This window comes from Trachinotus anak, unplaced genomic scaffold (genome assembly GCF_046630095.1).
Source record: "Trachinotus anak isolate AG129_WGS33_773 ecotype Australia unplaced genomic scaffold, CSIRO_AGI_Tana_v1 ptg000019l, whole genome shotgun sequence".
NCBI classification, from domain to species: Eukaryota; Metazoa; Chordata; class Actinopteri; order Carangiformes; family Carangidae; genus Trachinotus; species Trachinotus anak.
The window spans coordinates 1,458,691-1,480,525 of NW_027273870.1; the positions used below are offsets into that span (position 1 = coordinate 1,458,691).

Genomic DNA, 21,835 nt, shown 5'->3' on the forward strand with positions numbered 1-21,835 from the left:
ATGATGAACTCATTTCCTGGTTATTGAGCTCTCCAAGCGAGGTTTGGCAGCCGATGTAGCACATCTTTGCTTTCCACCCACTTAACCTAATATCATCATACATTATGCACTGCTCTGGTTCATGTAGGGAGTGTGTGTGTGTGTGTGTGTGTGTGTGTGTGTGTGTGTGTGTGTGTGTGTGTGTGTGTGTGTGTGTGTGTGTGTGTGGGAGAAGCAAAGGCTCAGTTCATACTTTAATGCATCTCATAAACATGTTTCATTCATCTTGAACAGAAAGTTTTACACCTTTTTTCACATGATCAGAGTATATCCAGGATCAACTCTAACTGTGTTAGTGATGCACAATGAAAGCTCAGAGGTGAAATCTTGCTCCAGAAGCTGCTGATCAGTTGTAGTTTCAGTGTGCTGATGTCAGGTGTGGTCCTTTGTTAAAGCCAGTTTGATCTCAGAGTGAATTGAAATGTTGCTGTTTGAACTTCAGGGTCTTTTATATTAACAAAGCTCCTCAGATAAAAAAATGCAGCCCTGCAGCAGCAGCAGTTTCCTTTTGCTCTTATTCACCGAGTCCCTGAGTCTGCAGCCGTCTGAGGCCGTGTTTGGTCCGTCAGTCAGGGGCCTGCAGAGTGGGTTTCATGCCACAGGCAGCGTGTGCAGCTGTTCACTGCGAGATGTTTGAGCAGATGGGTGACCAGACCACACTAAAGAAAGAGTTTAAAAAGAAGCCAAGTGTGTGTATGACAGCCCTTTAGATTATCAGTCTCTCCTAATTCTGTTTTTACCAGAGCCCAGCGCTGAGCCACACCCTTGTGTAACAACATTACAAAGCAATCTGAAATGGATGGGCAGGATGTGAGGGGATTTACTCGCTTTTTCAGCTCAGTGATATAATGTCGGATGCCATTAGTGCCTAGTTTCATCAAATAAAAGAAGGTTTACTGACACACGTCTGGTAGATCCACACCCAAGAGCCGGTTTCCTGTGGCAGGAGTTTTACATGTAGTTTTTGGGTTCAGATTTTGGCCAAACTATGTGAAATTATTTGGTGAAAATCAGCAAAAAACGATTCCAAAAGCTGCTTTTAAGTGATCCAGCTACACACTTTAAACTGCTTGCTAACAATGAGCTGAAGCTGAAGAATTAGTGACACTTCAGCATAAGTTTTGGGTTTTCCCCCTCGCTCTGGCGCGGGGCCCCTTGCCGACTGGAAAGGCTGACAGGCTGCTGGTGAAACAACTGCCAGAGTCCTGTGAAGAGGAAAGAGCAGGGATGGAGCTGAGACATGACTCACACACACACACACACACACACTCTCTCTCTCACTCTTGATTGAGCCACATTGAGAATGTGTGAACTGAGTCCCTGTTTGATGATTTCTGGTAAGCCTTCATTCCTCCCTTCACTCACAGACTTTTAGATTTCTCTTTGCTCAAGGCTTTTTCTTTTACATGCCTCCATTCTGTCTCCTCCTCTCTGAGTTTTATTACAGAAAACAACAGCTGATGTCAGATGTCTTAACCCATTCATTCTTTCTCTCTCTGTGAGTTGCAATAGTCTTTGTATGTCCTCTCCCTTTTCATTGATTTCTATTGTGGAGCCTGCAGCTGCAGCTCAACATTTAAAAAAAACCATTCAACTTGCAGCTATTGTGGGTTTGTACCATAGGGAAGTGGACACTGCGCTGGAGTATGAGTGTAGAAAATGGCATCTCAAGCATGAGCCCGGATATCCAAATCCCAGGAAACAGAAAATGAGGATGAATATTATTCATGCAACTTAATGTCTCAAATTTCATATTCTCAAGTGCAGAGACTGAACACATGTGAGTGGGAGGAAAAGGGTAAGGGCTGTGTTTGTGCAGTGTCCCTGCTTTATTGGAGTCACAACTCCCGAACTTTTCTTCTCCTAGATAGAAAGTCTTGAGAGCCTCTGTTTGATGGGATTGTTTCTGTTCTTCCACATTTTCTCTCAGTTGGTACAGAAAAAGAGAGAGTCACACAGTTAACTGGCAGTGGAACGGTGGAAACAATGAAACCTGACTGGAAAAACTTAACAGTTAAAATACTCCTGATTTCCATGTAAAACAGCCCCTGAGTTGTTTCACATGGTAGAGCTGGGCACAAACACTGACAATAAAACAATCATAAAAGCAGATGAAAATATAAAATTGCAAAAGCACACCACTGCCTTCTATGTGATAAGCCTGCATTGGCTGTAGGCCCATTTGAGACACTGTAATTTGAATATAAGTTGTATAACTGCAGGATATATCTGGAAATTAGTGGAACTGTTGCACTTCCTTTTCTGCAGACCGAAATAAAATCAGGGTTAATCTGGGTCACAGCAGAGGCACTAAAAAAGTATGTGTCAGGGTGCAGGGAAAGATGTGAGCATTTGCTTGGCAGGGAGAAATTATTTAATGACTGCAGTTGCATTGTGGGAAATGTAGGATCCTGTGTTTGGGGAGCTTTTACACATACAAGGGACTAAAAGGCAGGATATCTCTGAGTTTTCTTTTTGAAATGTTGACCACGACTTCCTGTTCGACAACTGAGTTTGAGGATATTTTGCTTATTCTTACTGAATTAAACTGTATAGGGGCCCCTTGCATTTAAAGGCACCAGATTATAATCATGGCCTCCCCTCTGGGTTGGAAAGCACTGGACTAAACTGATGCATCAGTGTAACCGATCTAACAATGTCACATAGAACCAGAGCTCAGCCCAGGAGATACGATCCACTGCAGAGGGAGAACTTTTATTTTAAGGTTTACTGATAATACTTCTGCGCTGTTATTGAGGTAGGGTTTTAAAAAGAGGACTTTTATTTGTACTGTTTTTAATTTATTTAATTTTTTATTGCATTTATTTATTGATCTAATTATTTTTTGTTTATTATTTGTAACACGCTCCTCGCTTCCCGGGACCCCCGGTTTGGGACCCCCACCCCCACCGCCCCCAACCCGCAGGACACAGCTCGGCCTCGGTTTGAATCTGACGTCACTCCCGCTTTGCATAAGCACCGGTTTCGCGCCTTTGATTGGACCACTTGCGGGATTTAATCTGCATTTTCTCTCATGACCACCACGCTTCGCCTTCAATCCTCAAACGGACTCCTCGGTCACCCAGCCCCCCCCCCCGGCCCACCCCACCCCCACCTCCCGCCCAGGTCCATCCTTCATGAAGGGGAGCAGCCTCCGCCGCCCGCCGCTGCACAGACGTGGAGGGAAGGACGCGGAGAGGGACGCCCGCCGCTGGCTGCGCGGCTCCATTGTTCGCTCGGTGAGATTTACGGGTTGTCCACACATTCAGTGCGTTTTCCCTCCGCGCTGGAACCGAAGGGAGGCGCCGTGTGTTTCCCCCGGAGGCTCCAGGAGCGGCGGCGGCTGAAAGGTACCGACGGTCGGCCACATTGTAACGTTTCCATCCGGAGAGAAACATTTACATCCTCGGTGATTTGTAACATCACAAACACAGAGTGTGCTGGAGGGAGACCGCCTTCCTTTCTCTGCGGTTATTACTATTTTTATTATTTTTATTATTTTCATGTAGAATTATGGACCGAACATGGTGTGTTTGAAGCCAGACGCCCTCTGTCCTGTGGGCGGGAGGATGGATGTGTGATGTTAGTTGTGTTACTGTTGTTTGGTTGCGCTGTGTCTCGGGAGCACCAGGCTCAGTTCACTGACTGGATTCGTGGGTTTCTCTCAGGAAGCTGCAGCGCTATTGTTCTGTGAGGCTGAACTGGGCCTTTTGCGAAACCGGGGTGAATTCAGCGTGTTTGTTCCCAGAGACAAATGGTGTTATTAAAGCTCCACTTGAGGCTTGGAAAAACACCCACTAACTTGTAAGACAATGGCTCCCAAAGTGAGGTCCAGGGACCACCTAGGGGTCCTTGACAGGCTCAGGACAACATGAGGATTAGTGTGACAACACTGGAAACGTTGCAGCAAAAACTTCCTGAAAGAGATCCACGCTTTCAGGATTTTAGGAACTTGTCCATGTACTGATTAGAAAGATGACAGATCTCTTCGGGGCTTTGAAAAAGTTTCTTGAGGGCCAGGAGGTTCATCATTTCAGATCAGTTGAAGTCAGCAGCATGTCATAAATCTTAGATTTGAAATTTGTTGGGCTGCACATTACATTTCTTGTCTGCTTTCTCAGTTGTTTTATTGCCTTCTCACCTGTTTCTTGCCAAGTGTGCCGTCATCTCTGTTTTCATATTTGCATCCCTGCACTTCGAGCGATCTCCTTCTGGACTTGGCAGAGCGGGATGAGAAAAGGGAGGTGTGCAGGGAGCCCGGAGGCAGACTATTACACAGCACCGTCTGCAGATCTCAGTGATAGAGGGATGTTGTTTGTCATTCAGGCTTTGGCTCAGAGTCTACATGACATAATTGGTGTTTTTTGGGCCATGTGGGTGTGGTGGGCAGGGCTTGGGTGTAGGACCAGTGACTCTTTCCTTGGCTTCAAACAGGTATTTATTTGATATACAGACTCTCACTGAGGAGCGTGTAACCTCCTGAAACCCCCCGAGCTTCGGCTGCCAGGGTGTGTGAGATGTTGGGGAGCAGTTCGTCGTCACCAGGGTGTGAAACCAAGTGTGAATGACACATGCACATGTTCTCTCCCTCGTGCCTTTTCTGATGATGTTTTTCACATTGCAGGTTCACAGTTACATTACATTGATTGATTACATTGATTATGATTACATCATAACAACAGAGCCTCACCTGTTCGAAAGGTTCCACCAAACGCAGCAGATTGATGCAGTCGTCTCTTGCCTGAATTTGAAGGATTCAGCTGGTGCATCATTTATATCCTGCAGTATCCCACAATCCACTGTGCACAGGTTAATATGTTGGGGCACCAATGAACATAAAAATATTCCTTTTGTTTGTCACGAAATCATTTACAGAAACATGAGCAGTGTGTTATTCTGTGTCGTAACATTGCTTATGTTTGGAATCAGTTGGACCTGAGAGAAGTCTAACTTCCTGTTCGACCTTTTATGTGATTTGGGAGGAATAGTACTGAGTATCAAGTACTGTCACCACCAATCACAGATACAGAGCTTATAAAAGTCCATTACATTTTACAGCTGGGGTAGTATGTCATTTTCTGAAACATGCCGTCAGTTTAAAATCATGTTTATTAGCAATTCTTAAGTAAGGCATCAGTTTTGGTCTCTTGGAGGTGAAACCGTCTTATTTTCAGAGGACCAGGAGCAGGAGCAGGTTCTGCCTGCTTTTCAGGTTCTGTGAAAGACCCACATCCTCTGCCAGGTCCAGCCTCCAAATCGGGACACAGCTTGTGTTTTTAAACTGCGCAGCTACTTCCCCCGTCCACACCTCTGTTTCCCCTTCCTCTTCCTAAAGGCCAAAGCAAGCCAGAAGAGCAGCTCAGAATAGTTCTCCTTTCAGTGCATTCTGTAACCTTGTGAAAACAAAAGGGGTTGGATAAGATAATTTGAAAAGAGGAAACTGCAACCATCATGCAAATAGCGTTCAATCCTCTGAACAGGGTTTGTGTCACATTCATAAAATGACCCGTAGAACAGAAACTGAAATATCTATAGCTCTGTTATTTTCATGTTTAATCATGATTTAAAACTGCATTCCCGTGATGTGTTTTGTTTACTGGTTTGCTACAAGTTGTAGTTCAGTGTATGGCGTCTCTCTGTCTTGTTATGTGCATCTGAACTCACGCAGGTCTGGGGCGCCTAATGAGCTGGCTGCAGTTGTTCATTTAAAGCGTGACGGTCTGAGACGAGTGCAGGTGGCTGACGCTGCAGCAGCAGAGCGATCGCTTTAAACGGACGCCACATATCGGGACGCGGAACAAGCCTGATGCTCAGTGACCGAGTTAGTGAAATACCTGTTCTGTGTTTTCACTGAAACATCTTCAGCACTCTGAATACCCTCTGGACTTTTTTTTTTTTTTTTCTCCAAGCTTCTATGTTTTATCTGAGACGACAGGCCTGTGAACAAAAAGTAGTCATCGTCTGTCTCTAGTGTCAGGATTAAGTGTAGGATTAATACATCTAGTGGTTTATTTGTGCCGTTTATTCAGCTTTGCGTGTGCATCAGTGCAACAGCTGTGAGAGGTTATGGTGGTTATGGATGTCGGGGTCAAGGGTTTACATTTCTGCACCACCACAGTGTGAGAACAGAATGTACTTAGCAGTTACCCCTTTGTCTTTTGGTATTTTTAGTCATTAAGGATCAGATTTTAAAGCTAAGATTATTCAGATCGGCGACATAATAAAACTAATTTATTTGATTAAAAAGGGAAAAGGAAGGTCACTGCAGTATTATCTAAACTGATTGTGCAGAATAAATGCACATGTTAATCTTTTTAATAGTGTGCAAGCAACAGAACCTCGAGCATTCAGCTGCCCGACGTTCCACTTCAGGCGACGACTGAGGATTGGTCGTATTTTATTGATTAATTGCTCTGTTTATAAAATGTCAGAGCTGTAGGTGACATTCAATCACATGTCTTGTTTTGTCTGACCATCAGTCTGAAACCAAGAAATATTCAAATCACCGTTATTCAAGACAAAGAAACGCAGCAAATCTTCATGTTTAGGAACCGAGAACCATCCAGTGTTTGGCATTTTTGCTTGAAAAATTACTGAACGATTGAATAATTATGTAGTTGTCAGTTCAATTTCCTGTTGATCAATTATTTGACGAATTGTTGCATTTGACTTCTTTGTATATCAGGGATGCAGCTAATGATTTTTTTTTTTTTTTGTTTTAATCGAGTATTCTGCTGATCAATTTCTTGATTAATTGTTTGGTCTTTAAGATGTCAGAAAATCAATCATATCCTTTGTATCACATTTTGTATCATTAATTATTGATCGATCGTTTCAGCTCCAGTCTGGTTTGCTGAAGTTCTACATGAAAGCACTGGTTTTGAATTTAAATCTGTGAAGGCCATTTGTGCCACAGTGACGTTGGCACTTTTCAGTCTGTCTCTTGTCTGAGCATTTGCATCTGCTTGGAAGTCAGCTGCTCTCACAGCCTGCAACCAGTGTCAGTCTCAGTCCCACACCCACGGGAATTCAATCCGAAGTCTTTCCTGCTCGGCTGCATCCGTTTAGGGTGACATTCAGGGTTAAACTATGTTTCATGATTCTCCCCTCAGGTTTGTTGTGCGTCTCCTGTGTTGCTCTTGGCTGTTGAGCTGTGGGACGATGAGAGACAGTGCGGTGCTGTAGCTCTCGTCACTGTGGCTTGGAGGCTGGCACTCCCCTGCCCATTAGGATAAAGTGGTGGACGCTGGCACTGCATTTTTAGGCACTCAGTCTGTCTGGGACAGTGAAGCTGGGCTCAGAGCACTGTAATTATTGAAAGAGTAACTCAGCACTTTCAAAGTCTGTTTGTTAGCTCACGTTGGTATCATTGAATGTTACTCCATGGACATATTTTGCTGTGACTTACCAGTGTAGATACAAATTATTTAGTATTTGCAGTGGTCTATGTCTTGCACATAATACAACAGAGGTGCAGATGATTGGAAAACCTGTATGTGTGTATACAGCAGCTGTATGAAAGGAGAGGCAGTATATAGTGCGACATTTGTAGGACATTTTCTTAACTTGGCCCGCTGTGCTGTGTGTAGCAGCTGTCACTACTGAAGCAATGCTGTACATTTAGATCTATCTGGTTATTGATCCACGTCTGTCTGAGGTGAATCAAAAGTGCACAGCTGCAATAAGGGCGTGCGTTTGTTTGTGTTTGGCAGGCTGGTCATATCCTGTTATCATCCTTGGCTCTTCCCCTCAGTGTGCATGAGAAAGTCAGTCCTGTGTGTTGAGTAATTGGTTTGTGTGTGTATTTTGCACAGCTCAGGGGTGTGGCTGTGGGTTGGGTTGGCTGGCAGGGAGGCAGGCGACGTGTGGGATCGGTGTCCATCTGGCCTCAGCTCACCCTGCTCGGTCAGAGGCATGGTAACTGATCTGGCCCTCGGGCTCTCCAGCATTATATTGACTATCTGCCTGCTCGTCTGTAGCCAGTTGGCTGGTGTGCAGGAGAGTAGCTGCTGGCTTTAACATGGGAAAACTGATGTCAGCTCTGGATGGTTGGCTTCTCTGCAGCCAACCATCCTTGTCAGAATCGCTTTACTTGACTCTTGTTTTTATGGAGAATTCAAGTTACTGAAAATGCCAAAGGCTTTTAACACAAAGTTGATGTAAAGAGGAGGTAATGTTTCAGTTTTCCTCGTGCCTGCGCAGTCTTATCCAGCCCCTCTCCATTTTGATTTGTTAGTTGACAGTGGAAATATGGAAAAAGAGGGGGAGACAACATTGGATAAAGGTCCTCAGTGAGTAGCTGGTATTCCTGGTCGATTTTATAGCCCTGGTTTCATTCTACAACTCCCGGGACACCTTTTATTTTCCATCCATTTCTAGCCATCCTTCTGCTGCCTTTCTTCTCACTTCTGTCGAGCTTCCTCTTTTAAACGAGGTGAAACAGGTTGGACGCTGCCTCACTCCGCTTTGAGCGACCTGAACCTGATGCTTTATTTTGGTGTTTGCAGTATGTGATAGCGGTGATGTGCAGATCTGAGCGTCTGAATGGTGTTACCCAGTAAAGATTTAGCTCTGACAGGCGAGCAGACTTCAGTGAACAGTTAAAAATCACATCAAACAAACAGTTCATCCATTTCATTTCTCCATCTACTGTATGAAAGAGGTGTCTCCCACCCCCCCATCGTTCACCCTGCAGCCTGTTTGATATCCCAGGGGTCCTTTGGGTGAAGTTACCCATGCCAGCTGCTCCACCGTCCCGTTGCACCAGTTAATCCACTCAGAACCAACCCCCACTCCCTTCAGCACCATGCCTGAGGGGGTTACATGGTGCAAAGTGCAGACAATAGGGCTTGTCTGTCCACCCACCCCCTCACAGTACCCTCATGTTAAACAGCACACAAACACTTAAGATGATTGTTGTTGTTGTCGTCGTCGTCGTCGTCGTCGTCGTCGTTGTTGTTGTCGTTGTTGTCGTTGTTGTTGTGGACCAGCTCTGACCACATACACACAAACACTCAGACTCACTCCTGACCCCTACAGTTAGTGACACCACCCCTCTGCTTTTACTTGCTCCATCGGCAGCCTGTCCTGATGGCAGCAGGGCCTCGCTGGTGCTTTCTGAAAACCCTGCCAGGTCTAGAACAGATTGTAACCCATTTCCATGCAGCCCTTCAGACCGCTGCGCTGCCAGTAGCCACGAGTACCCCCCCCCCCCCCCCTCCTCACTGCCACTCCCTCGTAGGCTAACTGGCTTAGTCCACTTCACTTGTAGCCACGCTTAACCACCTGCTCCTAATGGCCTTATTGAGTATCTTACAGTCACTTAGCACATGTTAGTATACCCTATGGAATTGATTAGAATAAGCTGTGCGCTTGGTGTCAAGCTCCCTTTGGGAACTGAGCTTAAGTTAAAATGTTAAAGTGAAAATGTTAAATTCCTGATGTTGGCTCTGCAGTCTGATCAGATCATGTTTGTCTGAGGTTTCTCTTGGGATAAGTTACTGCTGGGCAATGCAGGGAGTCTTGACAAAGATACTTTGGAGGCTGCAGTTTGTAGACAGCAAGAAAACATTTGTCAATACAAAAGCAGTCTTGGGATGAAAAATGGTGATACTTGTCGGCACAGTCTTGTTATATGGACAGATGATGAGAAGCCGACCAATCTGTAGGATCTTTGAGGCTTAATGTGGTTCTTTGTCTACAGATAACAAGCTGCATGGAGTACCATTCATCTTCTTGATCGCTTTCTGGCGGAGGTGAGGAGGCCCGGTGGGCAGCCCTGCCCTCCACACACACATACACACAATTATCCACAGAGACTGGCAGGGGTAGGAGCCAAGACCTGGTGATGAGGCAAAAGAAAAGAAACAATAGAAGAGAAGCTCCTCAGAAAGCTGTGGGACGGTGCACCTCAAGGGTCCATCTGTTTTCTTGGCTTTTATACTTTCCTGTCCTTGTGTCAACACATCCTTGTGGCTACACGCCCCATCCAGGTGTTTTACTGTAAAATGAACAATATTGATATTGTGAGTGTTACATTTTTTTTTTTCCACTATCTGACAGATAGTGGAAAACATGCCAGCATGAATAAAAGCCTTTCCTACCCAACTATAGCTTCCTGGCTTCAGTTGATGCTTTTATGTTTTTTTATTGCATGAGTCCATTATGCAGTACATGTGATGTTGACAGCAGAGGCCGGGAACGTATTATGTTAGAGTGCTTCTTTCCTTTGACACCATGCAGCTTATACACATCACTTCTTTTGTATCGAAGCAAAAGCAAATGATCCACCACACAACAGTATAAAAGCAGTTTATATAGTTGAATGTTCCAGAGGATGTTTTTACTTTTATAGCCGAGTGTTTGGGTCAGTGTTTATTCTTAAATTATATTTTTTATTTTGTTATTGAGTTTGTCTCTCTGCCAGCCTCGAGTGGGAGTTCGCAGGTTCACACAGGATGCATTAGCAGGGGAGTGATGATGGGTTACTGTTCATTCAGATGAAGTTCAGTAAGTTCTCCTTGTGATTTGTGTTTCAGGGTAAAAGGTCAATATATGAGCCAGGACCTGCAGTAGCTATTACTGTCTGAACATAAGCTTGACCTGGGAAGAGCTGTTGTATGATCTTTTACTGGACTGAGGGAGTTTTCACACACAGTATGTGTTTCTGTGGTTTTGTTTTAGTGAGACATTGCTGGGAAAAAATGCCAGTGTGTCCTTACTCCCTCCTCCCTCACTGCATCCCACAAGAAATGGTGCTGTTTTACTTTGTGTGTGTGGTTTCGCTGTGCTGTTAGGCAGCCTGCTGAAGAATGCACCGAGTCATGAGTGGGTGTTGTATTGTATCTCCAATTTACTCACCTCAGCCACGTCTAAAAGGTTACAGACAGCTGAGATCTGCGCATTGTTTGATGTGTCAAAAAGAAAGTGATGCTGCTTGAAAAGAGATGACACGTTTGATTATGTTCCATGACAGAGGCAGTAGGAAATCCATTCTGCACTGATGTGTACTAAAACATCTTCCTTACAAAACAGCAGGTTCAGTATGACAGACAGTTTTCATAGACACAAAGAATTACCCATTTAAACACGCCTGTGCTCTTCACAGCCACTGCCAAAAGTCAATAAACCAGTAGCTGTGTGGCAGCAGCTGACAAACTACTTCATCCTTTGCCACCTTTGATGTTTATTGTTTTTTTCTAACCTGGTGCGAGCTGCCACCATCATTTTAACCTCAGATTATACTGGATCATTTTACTGGAGTGGAGGTGGGTATTTCACAAAGTCAGCTTTAAGCACAAAGATGGACGTATCTTGTCCACCATCTTTTGCAGAGGTCTAAAGTGGGTAAATTTGACTAAATCACTTCCTGCTATTGAAGTTTATCATTTCCTGTCAATTGATGAAAGAAATAAATGTTATGTAATCATATGAAACTTCTAAAAAATATTTTATTATGAGTTTACCTTGTGTATTATGGATGAAGGGGGAAAAAATGTTGTTTACTCTTATTTACTCCATGAGTGGAGAGGAGAATCGGTGCGATCAGATAACTTTCGTCCAGATGTAACTTTAACCTTTAATTCATTGGACATTTCTGGGTTTGTTAATATGTGAGTGTTGTCGCCTGCTTTGGTTATCATAGCTTCATAAAACTATGTTATCATCTCTGGTTTGGCCACAGAGAACCCAGCACATTCTTCTTTAATGTTTTCTCCTTTTTAATGATGCGTTCTCCTCCTTCGTTTGCACATCATTATGCAACATGAGTCACATGTTAGTTTTGTGACACTGATCTAAGTCAGAGTGCTAAGTCACTCTAAATCAAGAGAGAAATTTTGATAGATATCCCTCTTTTCTTATTTGTGAAATACCCCCCAAAGACTCGTGACCTGCTGTGTTTGTGTGTCGGAGCTAAGAGCTGCAGACACTCTTCATGTGCAGAGATTATTCAGCGACGTGCACTGCAGAGCTGGGTATTGACAAGTTCGAGGCTCGTACAGTGAGTACACTGAATATACTCGGCTCCCGTCAGCGTGCTTTCAGACGTTTGTGTGCTCCAACAGCAGATTGAATTTCTCTTCTTCCTCTCTCCCACTCCGTCACTGTGTGTGTGTGTGTGTGTGTGTGTGTGTGTGTGTGTGTGTGAACTAAACACTCACTTGGTGATACTGCAGAAACAGCACTACTACCTTGTATGGTCAGCAGCAGGCCTTTACACACACACACACACACACAACGTCCCATTTACTGGAGTCAGTTTACCTACCCACTCTTGACATGAATTTGCTTTTAGATTCTTCATCGGTCACTGAGGACTGTTTTGGTAAGTTCAGAAGGTTTTTGTTTTTTTTTTTTTAGTCGTGGCAGGAATTGGAGTGAAAGTGAGAGCTTTCTGAATCTGCCCTGTTGCTCTGAGGCTGCAGCTCGAGGTTAGGAAACCCCCTTGTTTTCCCAAATCAGATCAAATCTCTTGTTCTGCCCTTCATTCCACTGCATCAACTGACCATCGTCCTCTGAACCTTTACAGTCGACTGTTACAGTGGGAATCACGTGCACATGCTGTACATGCACACACCCGGACTGAACACTGCCCGTGTTTGTGCACATGCCTCTCTCTATCACACATCTGAGACAAGTTAATGAACAAATAGGCACACGGCCGCAGCTTCATATCTCACTTGTAAACACTATCATGCTGCCGTTTGCCAACATCGTCTGCCAAACACTCCCAGACCTGTTCGCTCGGTCGGGTCCACCGAGCCAGCCAGAGTTTGTTTTAGACGTCGAAGGTGTGGCTGTAGTAAGATTGCAGAGATGAGTCAAGTGTGTCTGTGGAGTAGAAAGAATACAGGAAGTGGCCAGTTTTCTTTTGTTTGGTCTTCATGCGTGTAAATTTGTACAAATTACATTTTTATCTTACACATTCTTTGCTGACTTACACACAACTATATCTACTGCATTTTCACACCGTGCACAAATATTAAATGTTCAGTCCAACAACCAGTGGTTGCTGATATATTTTTGCACTGGTGTCTGTATTATGTTTGAATAAATTTGTCTTAACCTGACCTTCTGTTTTTCAGTCTTTTAATATGAAAATCTGATTTTACTCAAACAGCATATAGGCTACATTTCCTCAATCAAACAAAATAAATCACCTTCGATAAGCAATAAGCTGTACAGACAGGCTGAACAGCTGTCTGACACTATCTGAACGAGCCCCATGGCAGTGGATGAAGGACGCCTCTGCTTTCAGTTTCCAAGTGAACAAACGTGGGGATAACATGCTACAAAATGATCAGGGTGCACAACTGCACATATGGTTTTTGGTCTAGTTGCACCAATCAGTTGGACAGAAAACACTAAAGACGGAAATCAGTGCGACAAGAACGCACCCAACCCCAACTGCCAGTTCCTGTTAGCAAACACTTTGAATGGTGCCTCACAGGTTAATTATTGACAGAGCTGAAGACCATTGATTTAGCAAAATAAAATGACAATAATCGCTCAAATAAAACATCTGGCGATGGATTCAATTGCCCAACCCTAGTGCACATGCATTCACTAACTTCCTTCTGACCTTTTCACTCCCTACTCGTACACACACACACACACACACACACACACACACACACACACACACACACACACACACACACACAGAGCCAGCTGTCACTGTGCAGCCCTGAAGACTTGAGGAAGTCGGCAGGGCTGGAATGTGGATGGGTCGGATGTGCTCTTGATACACTCTCTACCATTACTCATCTTGGAGCAGATGTAGCCTTGACTGCAATCTTAAAATATAAAGTCAACAAAAGAAGAAGCTGGTTTCATGTGTAATTATCAATTTCAATTAGATTTTTTTCTCGATTAACTACCTGTTTACAAAATCAGCTGGGTGATTGTTTTGTTTACAAATGTCTGAAATGACTAAATCAATTATCATTATGGTTTTCCAATAATTTTTCTGTTGATTGATGAAACATTTCAGCTCTGATTATAAAAAGGCACATAAGGAAAACTGGAAAATCCTGAAGAGCAGAAATATAATATGTCCCTGATTTTCCTTCACTGGCATGTGTTAGTATTAACCTACAGTTTAGCCACGCCGTCAATCTGTTCCACTCCTAACCTGCTCTTTTTATATAATTGCAGCACTGTGACAACAGTCTGGGGCAGATCTACAGATGACATTAAGCCCCAGCATCAGTATCAACAGCCCCCCCCCTCCACCACCTCCAGCAGTCTACACAATGCATTCCAAACCCCTGCCATGCTCTCAACACAGCTAAATCCCTCTCTGCTTGTATTAGACACAGTATTAAAAGTGACCCATTTTGTCAGGCACCACAACTAATGTCTGGACGTGTAGAGCAACAGACTGAGAGATGGGATCCAACAGATGTAATTTAACTGCCTCAAGACAGGTCAGGAGGAAGATTTAATGATGCATGAGGCCAGATTTATTTATTAGAAGAAGTGAATGTAAATACCACAGAGGCCACGGAGTTCTTTCTCTGTCTAGACAGACTCCCTCTAACAGTCTCACTGGCTGCATTTATAAACACTTATCTAAACACTTTTTTCGTGCTTTGGCTGAACGTATACTGCTGCAGCTTTTTCAGCCGCTGTGCCTTTTGTTTTCATCATCACAGTACTTGCAACTCATTGTGATTGTCGCCACGGGTATTGAGCTAATTGTGATATTAGCTATGTGGAGCTGGAGAGAAAGAAGACGTGCTGCGTCCTCGATATGGTTTTAAATCTTCAGTGAACTAGGATTTGTTATGCAAATGTGGACTGAGAGAAAGGCAGACAATAGAGGGTTTTTTCTTCCTATTGCATCAAAATGCATGAGGCTGTTCATCTTGACCAGACAGACCATTCGGAAAATGCTGCTGGTATTGTTGTGCAGTCATTTTTCTGAACATAAAATCTGGAACACTCATCCGGCGTGTCAACAGCTTGAAGAGGCCCAGGTCGAGTTGAGTATTGGTGTCGAGAGTGACGTTTTCTGATGGATAGGAAAACAACTGTGCGAGCGTGGATGGGATTTTAATGATCCTTTCACTTCCTGTCTGAGCTGCGTCACATAGTTTTCAGCTGGTCAGAGATGATGCCTTCACTTGCCCAGAAAGGGGTCATCACATGAGGAATGTGATTCATGCTGCTATCTGCTAAGCCCCTGGCATTAGTAGCTGGACTGGTAAAGCTGTGCCATGGCAGGCACGTCACGGAGCCAGCCCAACTCCCTGTGGCGCTGCAGCTCCCTCCCGGATAAACTCCTCGGGTTTTATTTACAAGCAGATCCACTAACTTTCCTCAAGGAGCAAGTTTGACCTGATTTTAACTGTCTTTCTTTTTTCTTTTTTTTTCTTTTTTTTTTTCTTAAGCAACAAATTATCTCAGTTGGATGGTTCCCAGTTTGCTAATGGCTTCATACCCTTCTCAGTCCATATAAATGGAGTGATGATAATGGAGCTGATCAGCGCCGTCCCAGGGGCTCTGCACATTAGCTGTTTCACCCTCATTCAAAGCTTGACATTTTCCAAAAGAAGGGACAATCCAAACACTGTGTTTTTTGGCAGGTTATTTGACTCGGCTTCCTTTCTGTGTGAGATCTGTAGCTACAGAGACGAGAGGAGAAGAAATACAACAGGAGGCAGCAGGAGTGAAAGCTCAGTTGAAAGACAAGCACTTAAAAATGATGACTTTTCCACGGCTGAACCGAAGGGAAGGACCTAATTATTTTATGCAAGAGATTTGGGGGTTTCAGTGGGTGTGAAGTTGTGTTTTCAGTAGCTGTCAGTACTAAACTGGCCGAGCAAGTTTTTCCAGGAGTGGCAACAAATGGTTATTTATGTATTTGTCATTTGATTAATGAGTCTGTGTTTTTTTTCTAATTGAATCCCCAGTACATTGAGGGCAAAGGCTAAAGTCTTACAGCTCTTTTTACTTTGTAAACATTTGCGCCAAAGTAAAGCAGTGTCGGGCTCTGGGAGAAAAGCGCCTCAGTATCACATTGCCTCAGACGTTAATGTGTAACTGGTGAGCAAACTGTTTTCTGACCTTAGGACAAGAATGTGTGCTGCTTCTCCAAAAGAATTAATCCTAAAATAACTGTCGGTCGAAGCTTTAAATAACTACATTTATCATCGTAAAAGCGAAACTTGGCTCTAATCGTCCTCGATTATTATTCTACACTGTGTGGCTTTATAAATTCACTCAGTAATCTCATGTCTGTGGAAAATTGTGCCTTTTGGAACTTGTCATTTTTCTAAGATGTTTTAGTTATAAGGCCTAATGGCTTGTATATCACACATTGTTTACAGTCATGATCTTTAGATGTGCTGACAGAGCAGAGCCAGCTCTCTTTTTGATTTGCTGTCGTGGTTTGTTATTACTCCTGCTTTTCTTACCTTGTAGTAATTCAAAGCTGTCAGCATCTGTTTGTGTACCATTCCCTGTGTCCCTCCAGCTTCTTATTAATCTTTTTTCTTTTAAAGCTTTTGCTTACTTATATAGGTCTTTGCTGTTTTTCGATCCATCTCAATCTCTTTTTGTTCAATCAGTCTCTTGCACAGCTTGTTTCCTGGGCCATGCAGAGCCTCTACTGGCTAGACCATCTGTTTGGCAATTTACTGGAAGCAGATCTATTAGTAGTGGGAGGATGGGACTAAGGAGTTGAGAAGAACAAGTAGCTATAGGAAAAAGGAGAGGAGTAATCAGGAGGGGGTGGGTGGAAGCTACTGTGGTCAGAGGGGCAGAGGAGTGGGGAGGGTGGGTGGAGAGGATGATTGAAGGCAAGGAGAATAAACTATAACAGATCCAGGAAGAGCTCTGTCCAGTCAGAGAAAGAGGAAACTTGACTGAGGTTAATGAATTCAGGACCTTTATACGACCGTACTCGCACACATGCTCCACACTTCGCCCTCTGCCTTCGTTTCCTGCTCTTCTTCACTGCAGCCTCTCATACTCTGCTCTTATTTCAGATTTTCCACTTGTGCTGTCAATTAAAGAATTTTATCAGCCCAGATCCCTTTCAAGCAGTGACTGGGTCACATGATGATTACCATCTGCATTTGCTCAACAGAAAGGAAGACAATGCCCAACAAATGGGCCATTTACTGCTTGTTGTCCATCCCCTCGCTCTCCTCATTCTCTGTGGGCTGTGTGTCATGGCAGGAGATCGTGAAGCCTCTCTTGGCTTTCAGGACTCCAAACCACAGCTTTTTTCCCCTTTCAATTTCAAGATGCTGGAAGCCATTTGGAGCAACAGTCACAGTCATCAGTTTTTTTTTTTTTTGTATTTCTGCCCCATAAAGTGTGCGGCTAAAAAATTTCCACTGTTGCTTTTATTGTGGTGTTTTAATGATTCTGAAGTGAATTTTGCTGTGTCTTGTATTATAATTGTCAGTTGTGTGTTCGATGAGGAGAGCGACTGGTTTAGAGAAGAGATTAGTTGGCATTTTACACTGCTCACTTCCTGTTTTTCAGACTCCCCCAAATTCCACAGAGGCCCCTTACCATAAATGGCATTTCCTTTGGCTAACAGTGACATGTTTATCGTATGACTTCATGAGTCGTGCAACGTGGTTCAGTTCTGCATTAAGAGATTAATTCTTGTTTTATGTTTCCTCTACAGGACATTAAAGTGTGAGAGGAACTGAGACTGAGCCACTGGACCCTACTTAACAGCAACAACATCAGTGTCCATACCTTAGGAGGAGGGGATGAAACCGGATGGGGTTACCATGGAAACCACAGAGCCCACTGAAGCTGCAGCAGTAGCAGATCCTTCCTCATTGCAGGACAACTCAACAGAGCAACCATCATCCAAACCAGAGGATGCTGCAAATGATGCAGCGCCCACCGCTGCTCCAAAAGCCAATGGCAAGACAGCGGCAGTAGAGCCCAAAGTCAAACCAAAAGCAACTAAGACACAGCCCACAGGCAAATCTGCAGGCGTATCTGGATCCAACTCACGGCCAGGTACTGCCTCGCACCGCATGGTGAATGACGTCAAATCCTCCAACAATGTTTCTGCAGCTGGAGTCAAGAAAACCACGACAACTGCAGCAAAAGCATCAACGGCGGGAGCTGTACCTAAAAGACCACTGGGTGCAGCAGCAGGTTCCACCACGGTCAAGAACCAAACTCGAGTGCCTGACAAGAAGTCTGTTGGACCTACCAGGACTACCTCTGTTGCTGCTGCCACAGTAACAAATGGTACCAAGCCAACATCAGTGAATGGCACTCCTAAGAGGAGACCAGTGGCCGAGACTGTTAATGCAGCAAGACCCAAAACTGCAGGTGAGTCTGAACAAGAAGTAAAATTAATTGTGATTTTTTAATTATTATTATAAGTCTTTGATAACCTGACATCATCTTTTTCTTTTTCTGATTTCTATACATTCGAATCAATTTTATCATCTTCTCTTTTTTGCAGCTTCTACCAACAGACCAACGGCGTCCACTGCACCAAAACCAAGCACTGCGACCACGACGACAAAAGGAGGAACTGCTGCTGTTTCAAAGACCACAAGGTATGCATCATATCGCAAACGGGCAACAGCTGCTGAAAGGTTTCCAGGCCTGACGCCGCTGTGTGTGTGTGTGTGTTAACGTTCTGAAAAAGAAGTCATGTGGTTGGGAAACCACTTTATTGTATTGATAATACCCTTCCCTCTCTCCCTCTCTCTCCCTCTCCCTCTCTCTCTCTGTCATTGTGTTTCTGTCTCTCTGAGATCTGAACTTTGTAATCCCCTGACAAACTGAATGAGACCAACTTTGTTTATCTTGATGCCCTGAAAGAGAGCAGCGGAGAATGATGTCCTTTGTGGTCTTTGGGCCGTTATTGAGTCAAATTTCGCTTCAAGAGTGTGAGTCATGTTAGCAGAAATGACCTGAGACAGAGGCCCTTAACAGGACCAGTGATACTGAAGAACTATCGCTTTGTCCCAAACAGACCCCCTGGCAGCAACCAGCCCCACCTCCCCAGGGCAGAGAGCTATTCACATGCCTTATAATTCATCTCATACTGGGCCAGTGGTTTGGATATGGATGATTTGGCTGTCGTAGAATTTCATAGTTCACCACGTCATTTTACTGCCATTCGAACTAGACGGCTTTTGTTTTATTTTACATGACAGAAATTCAGGCATCTATATAATCTGTTGCCAAAGGAGGACGTCTAAGCCATAGCTTCAAAATGTAAAATTATGTTTTGAACTTGATTAACGAGTTGATAATGAGTCATTTGTATAAATGAATGAGGTCTCCAAAGTTTAGAGTCGGGTCCATAATTCTCCAATCCAACATCTCTCCACAGGATGTACTGTTCTGTCCTGAGAGGCCTGATTAGATTCTGCCTCTACTTGTCTTCCCTCTTAATGTTCTCTTATTAAATAAAAGAAAATTGTGCTGCATCACTTTTTCCTAAATTGAATTGTTTCTTTACTACAAAAAATAAAATAAATGCTTCACCAGTTTCTACAGCAAAGCTTTATTTCTGTTGTTGATTTATAGACGCTCCAGTTTCCTGTTTTACACAGCAGATGAAGCTGTTTGGCAGAAACAGACAATTGTAATGATTATTTAAATTTTCTATTAATCAACTCATCACTTCGTCTCTAAAATGTCAGAAAATTCAGTCTTAGACAGAATCAATGTTGATGGTTTTAACGAGAATGACCATTATCACTGTTATGAAGTTCTCAACAGCCTGGCACCATGTAGACTGTGTGGTTGCTCTTAATCATGTGTATTTTCTGTTGGGGTGTGTCAGGTTGTGTGCACAGAAGCTCATCCACTGAATTAATCAGATGAGGCTTTTATAATGTAGGAGTCTGATTACAGAAGCACATCATCCTTCTGTGACTGTTCCGGCTTTTTCTCCAGGACGTGACAACAGACACTTTCCTCTCAGCTTGAGACGCAGGCAGCACAACGGGAGAATAGCAGCAGGCATCTGCCCTCGTGACAGACGACGCATGTTGCATTTCATGCCACCTGTGTGTGTGTGTGTGTGTGAGAGAGTGTGTGTGATGGCTAAGTCAGCGGCGTGTCGAATCCTTTGTGTGGCAACCGTAGCCGTGGTGTGCATTTCACTCAGTACTGGTGTTGGTGCCGGCTCTCTGGCAGTTGGACACTAACACAAACACATCTCGGCTCAAGCAGTGACTTGCATTAGTCATGACACTTAACACAATGGCACTAACCTTCCATAGCAGCACATCTAACAGAACTGAATGGTGTTAAAGGATTTGGCAAACTACCCAATGAGATTATTTAGTAGCAGCACAATAGGTCTATCACCTCTTCCCTGTAATTCCAGACATCCCATATTGTTCCTCGTGTCGCTGAGACAACAGCGGTCATGGTGGCCAAACTGTTGCACAGGAACCCACATTAACATTTTTAAAGTCAATTATCTGCATGTTAATATTGTTCATGTAAACTCATGGCAAACAGTGCAGACAATATCGTGTGTTATTGTAAGGTCAATGTGCACAACAAGCATGTTGTTGTAGTGGCACACACTGCCCGTGTCCAATGGAAAGACCAGTCCCTCTCATGAAGTATTAATGTTAATAGGTCCAGAGGGAGAAATGAAAACATATTGGGTTTTTTTAAAAAAGAAGAACAAATGAGATTTAGTGACGTTCAACTAGGAACAGGATTTGTGTGAAGGCAAGGTGACACGAGGGTTTGATGAGATATGATGGTACAGTGATGAGGCAGGGCTGTTTCAGCTGTGAGTTAGTTAGAATATGTAACTAAGACAAATGTAGAGATGGACAGTTTGTCTGCATGACAGGAGGACGTCTCTGTCCCAGCCATCTTTGATAAAAGGAGTCAGAGCCAAATGTTGTAAAATCTGGCACCTGCTTTGCTCTGCTCTGCTCCGTGATGAGTTATGGTGTCCTTGCACTGACTGAGCAATCAGCCTTTGCCCACCCCACCCCCCCTTTCAATCTCCCTTCTCTTGCCCCTCATCCCTCTTTTCTGCCGTCTGTGCATGTACAGCGCTGGGCATTAGTCCAGGATCTCTTCAGGCCCTCCTTACAGCCTAACTCCATCTACCAGTCTAACTCATTCAACTCATCATTGGGCTGCATACAGAGACTGGAAAATTCAGAGTGAAGTTGTGTAACATGAGATGGACAGTGTTGTAGTATTCCTACATCACTGTAGTATTCCTTCATGTTACTGAGCAGTTTGTGGGATGTCACAAATACAAATGGACAGAATTACAGGAGGAGAGAATTTATCCTCATTCAAAAAACTGAATCTGCTGTAATGGAGAATTTATTAAAATGACACCAAATACAAGAACAGCTTAGCTTTGTGCAACACACTGTCTTCTCACTTTTATCCTCTCATTTTGTTAGTTTCTCCCACCGTCTCCTGATTTGTTCTCTTTGTTCTGCTGGAGATAAAACTGTGTCACTTCTCCCCGACAGTCTTGGCAGGGAGCAGGATGACTGGCCTAACGGAAAAGACCCATGGCATCTATCACAGTGACAGTGGGTGCCTCGGGCTTCATAAGAGCCAGCGCTGTCTGCTCAGCTATTGCTAGGCTGCAACACTTCATCTAAATTCTCCACTGAGCTGATTCAGGGCTCCACTCTTTATTGTCTAGGAGATAAGTGTAGGCCTGCACAAGCCCGAGGAATGTGTGCTCCTCTCAGGAGGGAGTAAAGCAGCTGGTTTTGGATGGCCTACAAGCCAAACAAGGTATTGTTAGGGTGCTTTATTTCCATTTGTTGTCTCTGAAGGGGCTCTTGAAGTG

The 21,835-nt window shown here is 43.9% G+C and overlaps 1 protein-coding gene across 4 annotated transcripts in view; it reads left to right on the plus strand.

Moving 5' to 3' along the window:
- The first annotated feature begins 3,125 nt into the window (after window positions 1–3,125).
- prr36a (proline rich 36a) overlaps window positions 3,126–21,835 on the plus strand; it is a 31,240-nt gene continuing 12,530 nt past the window's right edge. Inside the window, exons 1-3 of one of the 4 annotated variants that reach the window (XM_071505576.1) lie at window positions 3,126–3,278; window positions 17,687–18,354; window positions 18,491–18,587. In XM_071505576.1, coding sequence (XP_071361677.1) covers window positions 17,775–18,354; window positions 18,491–18,587 — 677 coding nt within the window. In that variant the 5' untranslated portion in view covers window positions 3,126–3,278; window positions 17,687–17,774. The other 3 variants (XM_071505575.1, XM_071505577.1, XM_071505578.1) reach the window with 3 other exon arrangements.